Genomic DNA, 19,133 nt, shown 5'->3' with positions numbered 1-19,133 from the left:
CAACTTTAACAAGATTCCCGGTGCCGGTATTGGCCATACAGCCCCAAAGCATGATGGAACCTCCACCAAATTTTACTGTGGGTAGCAAGTGTTTTTCTTGGAATGCTGTGTTTTTTTGCCGCCATGCATAACGCCTTTTTGTATGACCAAACAACTCAATCTTGGTTTCATCAGTCCACAGGACCTTCTTCCAAAAGAAATTGGCTTCTCCAAATGTGCTTTTGCATACCTCAGCCGACTCTGTTTGTGGCGTGCTTGCAGAAACGGCTTCTTTCGTATCACTCTCCCATACAGCTTCTCCTTGTGCAAAGTTCGTTGTATAGTTGACCGATGCACAGTGACACCATCTGCAGCAAGTTGATGCTGCAGCTCTCTGGAGGTTGCCTGAGGATTGTCCTTGACTGATCTCACCATTCTTCTTCTCTGCCTTTATGATGTTTTTCTTGGCCTGCCACTTCTGGCCTTAACAAGAACTGTCCCTGTGTTCTTCCATTTCCTTACTATGTTCCTCACAGTGGAAACTGACAGGTTAAATCTCTGAGACAGCTTTTTGTATCCTTCCCCTGAACAACTATGTTGAATAATCTTTGTTTTCAGATCATTTGACAGTTGTTTTGAGGAGCCCATGATGCCACTCTTCAGAGGAGATTCAAACAGGAGAACAACTTGCAAGTGGCCACTTTAAGTAGCTTTTCTCATGATTGCATACACCTGGCTATGAAGTTCAAAGCTCAATGAGGTTACAAAACCCAAAAAAGTGCTTTAGTAAGTCAGTAAAAAGTAGGTAGGAGTATTTAAAACAAGAAAATGATAAGGGTGCCCATACTTATGCACCTGTCAAATTTTGTTTGAATGCAGATTGCACATTTTCTGTTAGTACAATAAACCTCATTTCAAGGCAGAAACATTACTGTGTCCAACAGTTATTACATATATCAAACTGAAATAGCTGTTGCAAAAACACCAATTTTTATAAAACATTAAGCTTAAGATTAATAGGGGTGCCCAAACTTTTTCATATAACTGTATCCCCCATCCTAATATATATATCCCTTATCCTGGGCCCCATCCTGGTATATATGTCCCTTATCCTGGCATATATGTACCCCATCCTGGTATATGTCCCCCATCCTGATATATATGTCCCTTATACTGGTATATATATCCCCCTTCCTGATATATATATACCTTATCCTGGGCCCCATCTTGGTATATATGTCCCTTATCCTGATATATATTTCCCTTATCCTGGTATATATGTCCCCCATCCTGGTATATATGTCCCCCATCCTGGTATACATATCCCCCTTATCCTGGTATATATGTCCCCCATCCTGGTATACATATCCCCTTATCCTGGTATATATGTCCCCCATCCTATTATATATATCCCCCATCCTGGTATATATGTCCCTTATCCTTGTATATATATCCCCTATTCTGGTATATATGTCCCTTATCCTGGTATATACAGTACAGACCAAAAGTTTGGACACATCTCATTTTAAAGATTTTTCTGTATTTTCATGACTATGAAAATTGTACATTCACACTGAAGGCATCAAAACTATGAATTACCACATGTGGAATTATATACTTAACAAAAAGTGTGAATCAACTGAAAATATGTCTTATATTCTAGGTTCTTCAAAGTAGCCACCTTTTGCTTTGATGACTGCTTTGCACACTCTTGGCATTCTCTTGATGAGCTTCAAGAGGTAGTCACCGGAAATGGTCTTCCAACAATCTTAAATGATAAATGATGGTCCAACTAAACGCAAACTGGATGGAATAGCATGTCGCTGCAAGATGCTGTGGTAGCCATGCTGGTTCAGTATGCCTTCAATTTTGAATAAATCCCCAACAGTGTCACCAGCAAAGCACCCCCACACCATCACACCTCCTCCTCCATGCTTCACGGTGGGAACCAGGCATGTAGAGTCCATCCGTTCACCTTTTCTGTGTCGCACAAAGACACGGTGGTTGGAACCAAAGATCTCAAATTTGGACTCATCAGACCAAAGCACAGATTTCCACTGGTCTAATGTCCATTCCTTGTGGTCTTTAGCCCAAACAAGTCTCTTCTGCTTGTTGCCTGTCCTTAGCAGTGGTTTCCTAGCAGCTATTTTACCATGAAGGCCTCCTGCACAAAGTCTCCTCTTAACAGTTGTTGTAGAGATGTGTCTGCTGCTAGAACTCTGACCTGGTCTCTAATCTGAGCTGCTGCTAACCTGCGATTTCTGAGGCTGGTGACTTGGATAAACTTATCCTCAGAAGCAGAGGTGACTCTAGGTCTTCCTTTCCTGGGGCGGTCCTCATGTGAGCCAGTTTCTTCGTAGCGCTTGATGGTTTTTGCAACTGCACTTGGGGACACTTTCAAAGTTTTCCCAATTTTTCGGACTGACTGATCTTCATTTCTTAAAGTAATGATGGCCACTCGTTTTTCTTTACTTAGAATTTGTATTATGGCAAGAAAAAAGTAGCTAACAGTCTATTCAGTAGGACTATCAGCTGTGTATCCACCTGACTTCTGCACAACACAACTGATGGTCCCAACCCCATTTATAAGGCAAGAAATCCCACTTATTAAACCTGACAGGGCACACCTGTGAAGTGAAAACCATTTCTGGTGACTACCTCTTGAAGCTCATCAAGAGAATGCCAAGAGTGTGCAAAGCAGTCATCAAAGCAAAAGGTGGCTACTTTGAAGAACCAAGAATATAAGACATATTTTCAGTTGTTTCACACTTTTTTGTTAAGTATATAATTTCACATGTGTTAATTCATAGTTTTGATGCCTTCAGTGTGAATGTACAATTTTCATAGTCATGAAAATACAGAAAATCTTTAAAATGAGACGATGTGTCCAAACTTTTGGTCTGTACTGTATATCCCCCATCCTGGTAAACATGTCCCCCATCCTGGTATATATGTCCCTTATCCTGGTATATATGTCCCCCATCCTGGGCCCCATCCTGGTATACATGTCCCTTATCCTGGTATATATGTCCCCCATCCTGGGCCCCATCCTGGTATACATGTCCCTTATCCTGGTATATATGTACCCCATCCTGGTATATGTCCCTTATCCTGGGCCCCATCCTGGTATAAGTCCCCCATCCTGATATATATGTCCCTTATACTTGTATATATATCCCTTATCCTGGGCCCCATTGGTATATATCCCCCTTATCCTGGTATACATGTCCCTCATCCTGGTATATATGTCCCTTATCCTATTATATATGTCCCCTGTCCTGGTATATATATCCCCCATCCTGGTATATATGTGCCTTATCCTGGTATATATATCCCCATCCTGGTATACATATCCCTTATCCTGGGCCCCATCTTGGTATATATCCCCCTTATCCTGGTATATATATCCCCCTTATCCTGGTATATATGTCCCTCTTATCCTGGTATATATGTCCCCCTTATCCTGGTATATATGTCCCCCATCCTGGTATATATGTCCCCCATCCTGGTATATATATCCCCCATTCTGGTATATATGTCCCTTATCCTGGTATATATGTCCCTTATCCTGGTATATATGTCCCTTATCCTGGTATATATGTCCTTATCCTGGTATATATGTCCCCCATCCTGGTATATATGTCCCCCATCCTGTCGCCCTTCTTTAATGCATACAAAAGAATTAACGATTATACTCACCTTTCCACGCTCCCCCGCTGTGCAGCGTCCTCTTCTGAAGCCGGCAGCTGAGTTCAGCATGCAAGCAACAGTAGTGCATGAAGTCACTTCCATGCGCCCCAATCACGTGCACGCCGAGGTCAGCTGCTGGCCTCTGATTGGCCGGCAGTGTGTATTGCCACGCACGTACCGACAGGTCTTTGCGCCGCAATACACTTCAACTCGATGTGTGTCAGAAGACGCCACATCCAATTGAAGCTTCTGCTGGCGTCGGAGGGCCCCCACCCGATCTCGGTCATTACTCCCCTGAATAGATACATTTATCACCATCCTTTTTGTTGTATTTTTTTGTTATACAGTTGTAAACATTCTTAAAATGTCGATAAAAAAAAAAAAATTATAATATTTATACTGCATAAGAAATAGTGATCTATTTACAGTATTTAAAGTATTTTTTAACCAGATGGAATAAAAAAAACAAAACAAATAAAAATAGATAGGAAAAAAATAAATACCAATACTCATAAACTTGAGAAGTGAAGAGGCCCAAGAAGATCGGAGTCTAAAAATTCAGCTTAATGCTGGACCTCGAATTAAAACATTCATTTTCTTCTTGACCCCGGATAAAGCACTTCTAGCTCCACTTCACTCAACCACTTGAGAGTTTACATTATGGATATTGACTCTGAAAAGCAGTGAGTGGGCGAGAGCTGAGGATCCTGGTAAACAGCTCGAGGGATATGTATATAAGAAGAGCCGGGTGATATTTACATGAGAACACGCTCCGTGACTCAGTATCCCATAGACTCACATGCAAACCACCTGTATAAACATCTAGATGGATGGAGAGAACTTGCAACTTTCCGATATCTTCATCCTCCAGTCTCGGCACACCCACACAATACATTTATGTATAAGGTCAACCTACCCATCGTTTGTGAATCTACTGTTGGCTGTTTGTCCATCTCCTGCATCAATTGCTGGGTCAACATTTCCAACTCTTCCACTTCTTTCATGTTCAATCCGTGAGCGGTCCGATCCTACAAGAAAGATGATAGTTGTAGACACCTCAAACATTTGGGACAACCATTGCTTTATGGTCAACCCATCCTATTGCCAATTATGCCTCTACGACCCCAGTATAGCCAGAGACCCAAGTGTGATCTTCAAATAATTTTCTTGGTCATTTTGGCTTTGAAGGTCAACCACAATGACTCGGGTGCCCTTTGGACAAGAAGAAAGGGTTATAAATACTAAAAATCTACCAATTATAAAGGCAAACCAACGGATATTCCATGGCTTGGCCAAGCTCGTATGCTTAGAAGTAGATTCAGCCAATAGATATCTAATGTATTTGGCCAGAACAAACGACTGATGTCCAATAAAGTAACAACATTAGATGGGTTGGCTCAATTTCTAAGCAATGGTCCACGAAGCAAATTTGACATTTTCAGAACTGATGGGGCAACAAAACAATGTAGGGATGAGGAAGATGTAGGTAAGGGTTAATGATGGGATAGAGGAACATTATGATGGGCTGGTAGATTAAGATATTGATGCAAGAGTCCAACTCTGTTTGGGTCTCTAGCTGTTAAATAGACTTTAGTTGACTTGAGTTTCAATGGGTTGTGATGGGTCTTCAGAAGATGCCTCCACAGCTTTCGGATAAATCCGAACCTTAGAGCCATTTCAACTTGAACATACCTGGTTGTGATACTTCCCATGTGTCACATTGGTTGTGGAAATCACAGGATATGGGAGTAAGAGGAAGTTGTCGAAGGTTGGAAGAAGACCCACAAACCCATGGAGGTGAAGATACGGCTTCATAGGTAGATTATGTAATAGAAGCGCCCTCAGGCAACTGGGTCCTGTTGATGCTTACGTTCAAAGACTCAATGACTTACATTTCTATTTTTTGCTATGTCAGAGGTAGATACTCTTCAACCCTTTTCTACCAGCAGCTTTATCAGTGGGCTGGGGGTATGTGGCAATATCAAGGACAAACGGGATGAGTCCAGAGGACACAGGCCATTCTAATCTAGACATTTGTGACTGCCATGCTCCTTGTTATTCACCAGTCACATTGGTTGTGGTATAAGAGAGAAAGTGATTGAGTATGGAGAAGGCTGGAGAAAGACCTACAAACCTAAGAGGGTGATGATTCGACTTCACGGTAGATTATGGAATAGAAGCGCCCTCCTGCAACTTGTTCTTGTAGACGCCAACCCTCAGACTCAATGATTCATGTTTCTATCCCCCCCCCATCATTTTAACCTTTTCACATGAGCATCTTTATCAATGGTAAAGAGGATAGGTGGCAATATCAGAACGCGGAAGAGGTGACCAGTGCCGGTCCCTCCACCCTATTGTAGACACATGGTCTGCAAGACGCAGTCACATTGCCAAAGCATTATAGTGGCTACGTAAGAAAACACAGAGTCTGCAGCAAGTCAGGGGAAAGCTTTATTACAGAGGCTAGTGTTTTCTTTAAATTGCAAGGTCACAATAGCAAACTCTGCTCTGTCAGCCTAGGCTTAGGAAAACAACGCCCACGCATCAAATAGTCTCCTTCCCCAAATTGTATCCTGCCATGCAACACAACCATTACATCATAATGGCCTCATTACCCATTCCACTCCTTGTGCCTCCGGCTGCGTCAAAGCTCTGACTGACAGTCATTGCTGTAAATGAGAGTATCACACATTCCCTGGAAATATAAGACCTTGAGTTGTCCTCTTCTGTCAAGTTGGGAAAAATGTCTGAGTCTATTCTAAGTTTTAGCTGTTTTAGGTAAAGCCTGGTGACAAACCACTGGTTCAATTCCTACAGATTGTCAGACACAATTCTCAGGACCTTGAACCCATCACGTGATCCCCAATATTCCAAAACCAAAAATGACAAGATGAGACCAAGCTACCATGGCATATTTTTTACCATCTTTGCAATACCACACACAGTATGCATTAACAGTGCCCAAAAGTGACTCCATGCCAACTTAATGGTACCAAACCATGACCAGAACAATGGCTAAATGCCAATATAACAGTACCAAACTGTGACCAGTTCAGTGCCTACATGCCAACATAACAGTACCAACAGCGACCAGTTCAGTGCCTACATGCCAACATAACAGTACCAAACAGCAACCAATTCAGTGCCTACATGCCAACATAACAGTACCAAACAGCGACCAGTTCAGTGCCTACATGCCAATATAATGGTACCAAACAGTGACCAGTACAGTTGCTACATGCCAGTAGAGCAGTACCAAACATTGACCAATTCAGAGCCTACATGCCAACATAACAGTACCAAAGAGTGACCAGTTCAGTGCTTACATGTCAATATAGCAGTACCAATAGTGACCATTTCAGTGCCTACATGCCAATTTAATGGTACCAAACAGTGACTACATGCCAATATAACACTATCAAACGTTGCTAGACACAGAACTTCAAAAACAGCTCCAGGACTAACAAAAGTGTGAAGAGGTCCTTGAGTTTTAGGCATCCTCAAAGAATTTCTGGCTTTCGTTTGGATTCTTCAGTTGCCAATATATGGTCTACTGAAGCAAAGAAAGCCCTAGGAGCCATATTGATTTTGTTAGGTGAGGTAGACCAACTACAACATCCCCTGGGAGACCTTTAATGAGGCCATATTAGTTGTCACCTAATCAGTTATGACAAGATAACCACTGGAAAGAATGTAAAAGGGCTTCATCCAATGGAAAGACTCAAAAACTTATAGGTATTAGTGTTTGTTTGTTTTTATGGGGGGGGGGGTCTCTGGAGGCCCTGCAAATCAATCAGGTCCTCTGTCAATCACAACGCTAAGTAAGATCTATGGTCCTACTTGAGTACACAAGTAGCATAGTGTACATATGGATCAGTCATAGTTAGAGTTACCAAAACTCCCTTGGAAAATCCCATCATGAAATCACCACGAGTTGTGCCAAATACTAAACTCACCTCTACTGCATTTGTACCTTGGTTAGTCCTTTAAGAAAACCCACCACCAAGAAGAATTTCAGGAATACGAAGTAACACTTACAGGCTCGGGGGGTCTTTGCATGTTGGGTTGAGGAGATTTTCTCAGCATTGCGTCAGATTGTGGTTTTGAAGACTGATAGCTTTCCGAAGGTGCTCCATTCGATTTTATGCCTTGGTGGTTCCTAAAGTTGTCCATCGGTGGCCCAGAATTCCTGCTGATCTCAGCCTGCGGTAAAATAATCCTTCCATTTTCCTTAAGTGGCCCTACAGGGTCAGGACGAGCTTTTTCAAGAACTTGAGGCTTTTCACGTTGCTGGGCAAAGCTAAATCCTGATGGTCGTGTAGACGAAGGTGCAGAAGGAGCAGGAGGTTCCACTCTGATGCCAATGGGCTGAGATGTGGGAAACTTCTGCTGTGGACCTGATGGTTCTGCTTCTATCTGTTTCGGTGTGAACGTGTGGGGAGCAGAAGGTTTAGGGGTAAATGTGTGAGATGGGGCAGGGTTTGGAGAGAAGGTGGGGGCACTAACCGGTTTAGGAGAAAACGAAGGAGCAGGTGGTGGGGTATAAGAAGACTGTGAGGGAGAAAATGTGTGGGGAGCAGTAACCTTTGGGACAAATGTGCTAGGTGCAGAAGGTTTAGGTGACACCGCCACTGGTGCTGCAGGTTTTGGTGCAACTGGAATGGGGTTGTTAGGTTTAGGGCTGACTGAAGGAGGGGCAACAGGCTTAGGGCTAAATGTGGCTGGTGGGGCTTTAGGTGTAAATGATGAAGGCACATTTGGCTTAGGAGAAAAAGATGATGGGGCAGGTGGTTTTGGAGTACACACGGGAGGAGCTGGTGGAGGTGGTGGTGGTGTGACCTGTGAAAAGGCAAAAAGTTCAATAAGACTGACTATAATAGTGATGTAAGGAAGAGAAGAAGGCAACTAAATCTAGGTCTCAACTAATGACAAAGAATGGAGGAATTATTGGCCTTAATGACCACGTTAGTGGTTAGATGCACATGATAATAAAAAGGGATATAACTTTTCTACCCAAAGTTCAGAACGGAGAAGTCCAGCATGGATGACTATGACTAAGTGCACATGGTGTAAGCAGAACAGAAGATTTTTCTGATATATATCGACACTGGACTTCTCTATTCTAATTCCTATCACCCCAGTAATTCCTGGCACGGATTAAATGCCTGCTTTGTGCAGCTTTCTCCATGGCATCTCTTTTTGCATTGTATCTATTATTGTGGGATTCTAGTGTTAAAAAAAAAATTGACAAAAAAAAAAAAAAAATTGTGTCCTTCATTGTCAACTGTTTATCGTGATTTATGCCACGTCCTAGTTAGAAGAATCATAAAGGGACTAGAACTTTGGATTCTGGTGGTCGAGTAGAGGGCAGTTTCAGGTTCTAATTTATTTTCTTTTAACAACTTTTATTATTTTGAGTCCCTTAAAAGATAAAAAATAAGACATTTGTGGATACTATTACATTTAGATATTCCGCTTTAAAAGGTTTACTCAAAACCAGTCTTCTGGACAAGATCAATGGATGTTTGGGAAAATCTTGTCTAGATCAATGGTGATCTTGTCAAAGGCTATTTAGAGAGATTAACCTGTATATATATATATATATATATATATATATATATATATATATATATATATATATATATATATACATATATACACTACAGCTGTGAAAATCTGAGTGGTGCTGGGAGATCTAGGCAAAAAAATAATAATAATAAACTAACCAATAGTTCCAAATTTCCCACCTCTTGTAAGGTTTTTTGTTTGTTTGTTTTTTAGATAAGGAGCTTTGAGTGATCCAGTTTGGATTACATGCCCTTCATAGGTCATGAAGAGGGAAGAAAGCTGGGGTGTTCCTCAGTCAATGGAAGCGCCAAAAAAAAAGTAGTATCAACTGATGTCATTGAACATCGACGTTGGTGAAGGTCACCAGGGTTAGTAGGGAATACAAAACAAGCAAATCCTTGACCAAATCAAGCCGAAATTTCAACTTGACATCCAACGACCATTGGAGTTATTCCTCTTCTGGATACATTACTATTGGACCCAGCTCATTGCAAAAGGAAGAAGCAGTTCAGAAGAATTGAAGGAGATAAAGATGGATGGAGACAATGGAGGAATTATGATCACAACACTAGGAAGTATGAAAACGTGGAGAAACATTATTCATAAAGGTCAACTACAAGTCTAAACTGACTGAAAGACATATGAGAACAATAATGAATTGTCCCATTGGAACTTTCCAAACAAAATTTTTACACTTTGGATATTTTTCACATCTTATTTTATGTGAATCAGAAATCTCTAAAGAACTTCAAAAACAGTAAAAATCAAGAACGAAGATTTAAAGATATTTTACAAAACAGTCTTTATTCCAAGATGTATTACTTCGAGGCTTTTCAATATATGCATAGTAGAAAATAGAAAAGAAGACACACTTCTATATTTTTACCTGGATGTCGCCAATTCCGGTAACGAGGCTCGTTTCCTCTAGAGAAGGTGGTGAGGGGAAGGACTCTTCGATAGGAGGTGGAAACGGCTCAGCGAATTCAGGTGGTGGAGGTGGAGGGAAGCAGGAGGTGGGGGAACCAAGATTATCATCTCCGAAAGAAGGTGGAGGAGGTGGGAAAGACATGGTAGGGCTCATGGTGGAGTCATCGCTGGGTGGAGGAGGTGGCAGGATGAATTCTGAAGAGAGATACATAAAGTTTAAGAAATGCCAACGACAAATGCAGTCGTGCCCCAAGAGGCCCAAGTTTCTTTGATCATTTCTGGTGAAGCCAAACCACCCATGGTCAAGCAAGTTTTTTGAAACACAATGATACTCAACGGTAGATTTACATCCTTGCTTGTCTCTTTCCATAACCATAATTTCGGCAAAATAATCATTAATTCATCATCTTGATATGGAAGTGGCCACCTCTTCATGTTTCAGGGGAGCCTCCATTTTCAATGTATGTGTGAGTCCCCCCCAAACGTGGGACCTATCAGACACTTACAAAATCTGACCAGGATGTCTGAGATGGGAATAACCCTTTAATTTCCACCCAGCCACAAATTGAGTCTAGGACCTCTCAACAACGTATATATGCAGTATCTCGGGACCTGGTAGACCCGTTGCCATACAAATGTGGCTGCCAATTCAACCGTATAAGAAAAAACATTGCCCGAATTTTCAGTTTAATGGTCTTTCTAATTCTCTCTTATGTTTCCTGGGCTAGATAATGAATCTTAATTATCTCATTCCACAGCTCCCCGAGCCCCTGATCACAATAATGTGGTCATAGTTCGCAAACACGGGGCAGGAACGGTATTTACATGTGCAGCCAGCTGTCTGGCAGGAGGAATGGCTTCATTCAGAAGACAGGGGAACCTAATCAGTCTCCCATACTGTAAAGCCTAAAACAAACAGATCTGCAATTTACAGCCCAGCGAAAACAGATAAAAGGAGCTGTAAATGGACTTTTACTCAATTATTAATGTAGGGGGTCATTTTTCATCATGTTTTAGCCACTTGATGGCGTTGTTCTAAGATGATAGGAATCCATCACATGTATAAATCAGAAGCCTTACAACTTTAAGATTTTTATTATTATGGGAAACTGGCAATAAATACTGACCAACCCCAAGATAAACTTGATTATGTAGAATTATGTAGAATAAAGCCACGCCATCAATAATCGAGGAAGGGATAGGGAGAGTTTACCATGGAGGGTCATATTTATCAGACTGCAGCCAAAATGAGTTCCCACCCTAGAAAAAACTCTCTACTACTGAGAGAATTGTCAGACACCCCAATAATTAGGATGATAGCCTTCTATGTGGAGGCATTGTGTTGAATTAAACCTTGTGTATTCAGCTATAAACAAGGACCCTGGACATAAACCAAGACCCCGAGGATGACTATTATTAACTCAGGGCCATTAATGTAGAAGTGGGAGGACAGAAGTCAACATAGACCCAACAGTAAGCAGATACATCCCACATATAATAATGATCTATACCGGCTACAGTACACAAAACTGATATATTGTACAAGACAAACTTTATCAATGATTTTAAGCAAAATGTCCCCATGTAGTCACGTGTATGAATTATCTATGAATCGATCTCAGTTGTCCCTCCAAAATAAAACTCATTCAGAGCCATATTCTGCTCCGCAGCTTCTCCATCCATTTCTGGGAGCGTTCGGAGATAACAAATAGGTCCTCTATGACAACTCCCGGCGGTGTCACTACTAATCTTCTTCTCCATAGGCCTAAAAGACTATACAGATTTGCCTATCCAGGGTGTCAGCCACATTCTGAATTGTTAGCACATCTTTTTTTAAGGTTTCTTATAGCAAAAGTATCTAGTGGTTGTGAATAGTCCCAGGTGCTCTGCCCCACCCCAGAACCAGCAGGAAAAGAATTCTTCTAGAAGGTTAGAAGTTCCAGTATAAATATTAACTATAGGAACTATTCAAAAAGAAAACAAAAGCAGACAATCACACACACACACATATTTTATATGTATATATATATATATATATATATATATATATATATATATATATATATATATATATATATATATATATATATATATATATATATATATATATATATATATATATATACACACATACATACACACACACAATACATACACGCACAGGTATTCATACACATATACACGCATGTATTAACATGCAAAACACAGGTATTCATACATGTATACAGGCACACACACGTCTTCATACACAGGTGTTTATTCACGTACAGTACAGACCAAAAGTTTGGACACACCTTGTCATTTAAAGATTTTTCTGTATTTTCATGACTATGAAAATTGTACATTCACACTGAAGGCATCAAAACTATGAATTAACACATGTGGAATTATATACTTAACAAAAAAGTGTGAAACAACTGAAAATATGTCTTATATTCTAGGTTCTTCAAAGTAGCCACCTTTTGCTTTGATGACTGCTTTGCACACTCTTGGCATTCTCTTGATGAGCTTCAAGAGGTAGTCACCGGAAATGGTTTTCACTTCACAGGTGTGCCCTGTCAGGTTTAATAAGTGGGATTTCTTGCCTTATAAATGGGGTTGGGACCATCAGTTGTGTTGTGCAGAAGTCTGGTGGATACAGAGCTGATAGTCCTACTGAATAGACTGTTAGAATTTGTATTATGGCAAGAAAAAAGCAGCTAAGTAAAGAAAAATGAGTGGCCATCATTACTTTAAGAAATGAAGGTCAGTCAGTGCGAAAAATTAGAAAAACTTAAACTTAAAAAGTGTCCCCAAGTGCAGTTGCAATAACCATCAAGCGCTACAAAGAAACCGGCTCACATGAGGACCGCCCCAGGAAAGGAAGACCAAGAGTCACCTCTGCTTCTGAGGATAAGTTTATCCGAGTCACCAGCCTCAGAAATCGCAGGTTAACATCAGCTCAGATTAGAGACCAGGTCAATGCCACACAGAGTTCTAGCAGCAGACACATCTCTTCAATAACTGTTAAGAGGAGACTTTGTGCAGCAGGCCTTCACGGTAAAATAGCTGCTAGGAAACCACTGCTAAGGACAGGCAACAAGCAGAAGAGACTTGCTTAGGCTAAAGAACATGAGGAATGGACATTAGATCAGTGGAAATCTGTGCTTTGGTCTGATGAGTCCAAATTTGAGATCTCTGGTTCCAACCACCGTGTCTTTGTGCAACACAGAAAAGGTGAACGGATGGACTCTACATGCCTGGTCCCACCGTGAAGCATGGAGGAGGAGGTGTGATGGTGTGGGGGTGCTTTGCTGGTGACACTGTTGGGGATTTATTCAAAATTGAAGGCATACTGAACCAGCATGGCTACCACAGCATCTTGCAGCGGCATGCTATTCCATCCGGTTTGCGTTTAGTTGGACCATCATTTATTTTTCAACAGGACAATGACCCCAAACACACCTCCAGGCTGTGTAAGGGCTATTTGACCAAGAAAGAGAGTGATGGGGTGCTACGCCAGATGACCTGGCCTACACAGATGGTTTGGGGTGAGCTGGACTGCAGAGTGAAGGCAAAAGGGCCAACAAGTGCTAAGCATCTCTGGGAACTCCTTCAAGATTGTTGGAAGACCATTTCCGGTGACTACCTCTTGAAGCTCATCAAGAGAATGCCAAGAGTGTGCAAAGCAGTCATCAAAGCAAAAGGTGGCTACTTTGAAGAACCTAGAATATAAGACATATTTTCAGTTGTTTCACACTTTTTTGTTAAGTATATAATTCCACATGTGGTAATTCATAGTTTTGATGCCTTCAGTGTGAATGTACAATTTTCATAGTCATGAAAATACAGAAAAATCTTTAAATGACAAGGTGTGTCCAAACTTTTGGTCTGTACTGTACGTGAATAAACACCTGTGTATGAAGACGTGTGTGTGCCTGTATACATGTATGAATACCTGTGTTTTTGCATGTTAATACATGCGTGTATATGTGTATGAATACCTGTGCGTGTATGTATTGTGTGTGTGTGTGTGTATGTATGTGTGTATATATGTATATATGTAAGGCCTGCTGCACAAAGTCTCCTCTTAACAGTTATTGAAGAGATGTGTCTGCTGCTAGAACTCTGTGTGGCATTGACCTGGTCTCTAATCTGAGCTGATGTTAACCTGCGATTTCTGAGGCTGGTGACTCGGATAAACTTATCCTCAGAAGCAGAGGTGACTCTTGGTCTTCCTTTCCTGGGGCGGTCCTCATGTGAGCCGGTTTCTTTGTAGCGCTTGATGGTTATTGCAACTGCACTTGGGGACACTTTTTAAGTTTAAGTTTTTCTAATTTTTCGCACTGACTGACCTTCATTTCTTAAAGTAATGATGGCCACTCGTTTTTCTTTACTTAGCTGCTTTTTTCTTGCCATAATACAAATTCTAACAGTCTATTCAGTAGGACTATCAGCTCTGTATCCACCAGACTTCTGCACAACACAACTGATGGTCCCAACCCCATTTATAAGGCAAGAAATCCCACTTATTAAACCTGACAGGGCACACCTGTGAAGTGAAAACCATTTCCGGTGACTACCTCTTGAAGCTCATCAAGAGAATGCCAAGAGTGTGCAAAGCAGTCATCAAAGCAAAAGGTGGCTACTTTGAAGAACCTAGAATATAAGACATATTTTCAGTTGTTTCACACTTTTTTGTTAAGTATATAATTCCACATGTGGTAATTCATAGTTTTGATGCCTTCAGTGTGAATGTACAATTTTCATAGTCATGAAAATACAGAAAAATCTTTAAATGACAAGGTGTGTCCAAACTTTTGGTCTGTACTGTATACATACACACACACATTTATTAACACACATTCATACACTTATACATACGCACATATTACAGAGGCTCTGTCAGCACAGAATGACTGTTCAATCCAAGTCCCACTCGGTGTTTCATGGTGGGGAGAAACCTCTTCATACACACACACATTACATATACAGTTGAAACCAGAAGTTTCCATACACTATATATAAAGACACATCTGCATGTTTTTCTCAATACCGGACATGAAATCAGAAAATAACTTTCCCGTTTTATGTCAATTAGGATTATACCATAATGTTTAATATTTGCCAAATGCCGGAATAATGAGACAGAGAGAATGTTTTAAGGCATTTTTATTACTTACTGCAAAGTCAAAAGTTTCCATACATTTCATTAGTATTTGGTACCATTGCCCTTAAACTGAATGACTTGGGTGAAATGTTTGGGATCTCCTTCCACAGCTTCTCACAATAGTTGGTCAATATTTGGGCCCATTCCTCCTGACAAAACTGGTGTAACTGATCCAGGTTTGTAGGTCGCCTTGCTCGCAGCCTTTTCAGCTTTGCCCATAAATTTTCAATAGGATTGAGATCAGGGCTTTGTGATGGCCGCTCCAAAACATTGACTTTGTTATCCTTAAGCCACTTTGTTACCATTTTGGCAGTATGCTTCAGGTCATTGTCCATTTGGAAGACCCATTTCCTAACAAGCTTTAACTTCCTGGCTGATGTCTTGAGATGTTGCTTCAGTATTGCCACATGATCTTCTTTTCTCATGACACCATCTATTTTGTGAAGTGCACCAGTCCCTCCAGTAGCAAAACAACCCCACAACATGATGCTGCCACCCCCGTGTTTCACAGTTGGGATGGTGTTCTTAGGCTTCCAAGCTTCTCCCTTTTTCCTCCAAACGTAACATAGAATCATAGAATGGTAGAGTTGGAAGGGACCTCCTGGGTCATCTGGTCCAACCCCCTGCTCAAAGCAGGATTCACTAAATCATCTCAGACAGATGTCTGTCCAGCCTCTGTTTGAAGACGTCCATTGAAGGGGAACTCACCACCTCTCGTGGCAGCCTGTTCCACTCATTAATCACCCTAACTGTCAAAAAGTTTTTTCTAATATCTAATCTGTGTCTCCTCCCATTTAGTTTCATCCCGTTGCTTCTAGTCTTTCCCTGTGCAAATGAGAATAAAGATGATCCTTCTACAATGTGACAGCCCTTGACATATTTGTAGACAGCTATTAAGTCTCCTCTCAGTCTTCTTTTTTGCAAGCTAAACATTCCCAAATCCTGCAACCGTTCCTCATAGGACATGGTTTGCAGACCAGTCACCATTCTGGTCGCTCTTCTCTGAACTTGTTCCAGTTTGTCTATGTCTTTTTTAAAATGTGGTGCCCAAAACTGTACACAGTATTCCAGATGAGGTCTGACCAAAGAGGAGTAAAGACCGATAATGACTTCACGTGATCTAGACTGTATGCTTCTGTTAATACATCCCAGAATTGTATTTGCCTTTTTTGCTGCTGCATCACACTGTTGACTCATGTTCAGTCTATGATCTATTAGTATACCTAAGTCTTTTTCACATGTACTGTTGCTTAGCTCTATTCCTCCCATTCTGTATATGCTTTTTTCATTTTTATTGCCCAGATGTAGTACTTTGCATTTTTCCCTGTTAAAAACCATTCTGTTGGTTGCTGCCCACTGCTCCAGTTTATTTAGGTCTTTTTGAATCCTCTCTCTCTCTTCTCTAGTATTAGCTATCCCTCCTAGCTTTGTGTCATCAGCAAATTTAATCAGTTTACCCTCAATTCCTTCATCTAAATCATTGATGAAGATGTTGAACAATACAGGTCCCAGGACAGAGCCCTGTGGTATCCCACTTGAGACATTCATCCAGCTGGATGTGAAGCCATTTACAACCACCCTTTGAGTCCGATCACTAAGCCAGTTATGAATCCACCTAACAGTTGCCTGGTCCATTGCATACTTGGTCATTTTTTCAATAAGGATGGTGTGAGATACTTTGTCAAATGCTTTGCTGAAGTCAAGATATACTATATCTACAGCATTTCCCTGATCCACCCAGTCAGTGATTCTGTCATAGAAGGAAATTAAGTTAGTCTGACATGACTTGTTAGTTACAAACCCATGCTGACTCTGGTTAATCACTTCATTCTTATCCAGGTACTTACATACATGATGTTTAATAATTTGTTCAAAGATCTTTCCTGGTATAGAAGTCAGACTCACCGGCCTATAGTTCCCTGGGTCCACCTTCTTCCCCTTTTTGAAGATAGGAACAACATTTGCTCTTCTCCAGTCTTCTGGGACTTCTCCTGTTCTCCAAGAATTTTCAAAGATTATGGAGAGTGGTTCTAAAATTTCTTCTACGATCTCTTTCAGTACTCTGGGGTGTAATTCATCTGGACCTGGAGACTTGAACTCATTTATGTTAGCTAAATATTCCCTCACAATCTTTCTGTTTACAGATAACTTGGATTCTTCTATTCCTTTAAAAGGACAATGATGATTATGCCCAAAAAGTTACATTTTAGTTTCATCAAACCACAGGACATGTCTTCAAAAATTAAGGTCTGTGTTCATGTGTGCATTTGCAAACATTAATCTGGCTTTTTTATGTTTCTTTTGGAGTAATAGCTTCTTCCTGGCAGAGTGGCCTTTCAGCCCATGTTGATACAGTACTCGTTTCACTGTGGATATTGACACAATCTTACCAGCTTCCACCATCATCTTCACAAAGTCTTTTGCTTTTGTCCTTGGGTTGGACCAAAGTGCATTCATCTCTGGGACATATAACTCGTCTCCTTCCTGGGCGGTATGATGGCTGGACATTCCCATCTTGTTTGTACTTGCATATAATTGTTTGTACGGATGAACGAGGCACCTTCTGGTATATTGAAATTGTACCAAAGGATGAGCCAGACTTGTGCAAGTCCACAATTCTCTTCCTGATATCTTGGCTGATTTCTTTAGACTTTCCCATAATGCTACACAAAGAAGCAGTGTGTTTCAGGTGTGCATTAAAATGTGTCTCTAATTAACTCAGATGTTGCCAAAAAGCCTATCAGAAGCTTCCAAAGACATGACATCATCATATGGGCAGTCCAGAATTGTTTAAAGGCATAGTAATCTTTGTGTATGTAAATTTTTTACTTTGCAGTAAGTACTAAAAATGCCTTATAACATTCTCTCTCTCTCTCATTATTCTGGCATTTGGCAAATATTAAAAAACACACACACATGAAAACACAGGTATTCATACACACATGTATTTGTACACATACACATGGTGACTAATGTGTTTTGACACATTTTATATAATACACACACATATAAAAGTTCTGTGTAGCTATAGAAGCGCATTGTGACATGATGTCAACAATCACCACAAAGCAATGAGCGCCCCTCGTATTATTCCCATTCAGAATGGAGTAATTACACAACACAAATATAAAGAACGAATAGAAAAGAAAGAAAATAAGAGAAAGTGTTTCTGAGCACAACAAAAAATGATCGACACAAGCTATAATCAGGCTGTTTCTTCCCAGAGATATCCCTGGTTGACAAGGTATCAGGGCAGGTATCAGCGTCCACCACGGCTTGTTCCTAGTCGGACAAAGATGGAAGCCGCCTCAATATAAAAAAAAAAAAAAAACAACTTGTCCCCCCAATATGAAGCTGGAGATCGCACCCAGGATAGAAGGGTCTGAGGTTTGGTAATATCCCCTCCGTCCCCTATGTCCTTTCTATGACCCTTGGCCAAATTTTAGTAGTAAATTCCCCGGCTCATTAACAATGCAGAGGGCATCACATCCCCGGACCATGGAGAAGGGTCTCTCCTCTTTGAGGGGCCCCTCTGGAGCCACATGGGCTGACATAGTAAGTATATCTGTGCCCCAAAGCCCCATGATTACACCCATGGTATATATGGCATATGCCCTTTAGCAACCTCATATATACAGGTAATGGTCTATACATCCTCTACATCCTGATGATGCTGTTTTTTTGCTCTGTGACTCGTTTGTAACTGGATTTTGTATATCAGAGGACATTTAATTTTTGCCCAGTTTACGTCCCCTGGGTGTAATTATGCAGGTGAAAGTTATCTAAGGTGGCCATTTCGGCTGGCGCCCCACTTTGCATC

General features: G+C 40.9%; 1 protein-coding gene across 2 annotated transcripts in view; it reads right to left on the bottom strand.

Moving 5' to 3' along the window:
- Positions 1 to 19,133, bottom strand: part of ZYX (zyxin) — a 40,274-nt gene that overhangs the window by 13,223 nt on the left and 7,918 nt on the right. The window contains exons 3-5 of one of the 2 annotated variants that reach the window (XM_073684779.1): positions 10,124 to 10,359; positions 7,708 to 8,508; positions 4,586 to 4,697 (exon numbers count right to left, since the gene is read on the bottom strand). In XM_073684779.1, the coding sequence (XP_073540880.1) occupies positions 4,586 to 4,697; positions 7,708 to 8,508; positions 10,124 to 10,359 (1,149 nt within the window). The remainder of the gene's footprint in view (positions 1 to 4,585; positions 4,698 to 7,707; positions 8,509 to 10,123; positions 10,360 to 19,133) is intronic. The other variant, XM_073684780.1, reaches the window with a different exon arrangement.

The sequence above is a fragment of the Phyllobates terribilis genome, unplaced genomic scaffold (genome assembly GCF_046119375.1).
Source record: "Phyllobates terribilis strain yellow unplaced genomic scaffold, ASM4611937v1 Scaffold_5__5_contigs__length_657084704, whole genome shotgun sequence".
NCBI classification, from domain to species: Eukaryota; Metazoa; Chordata; class Amphibia; order Anura; family Dendrobatidae; genus Phyllobates; species Phyllobates terribilis.
Note: the sequence above shows the minus strand (reverse complement) of the source record. Positions and strands in the feature narration are given on the sequence as shown.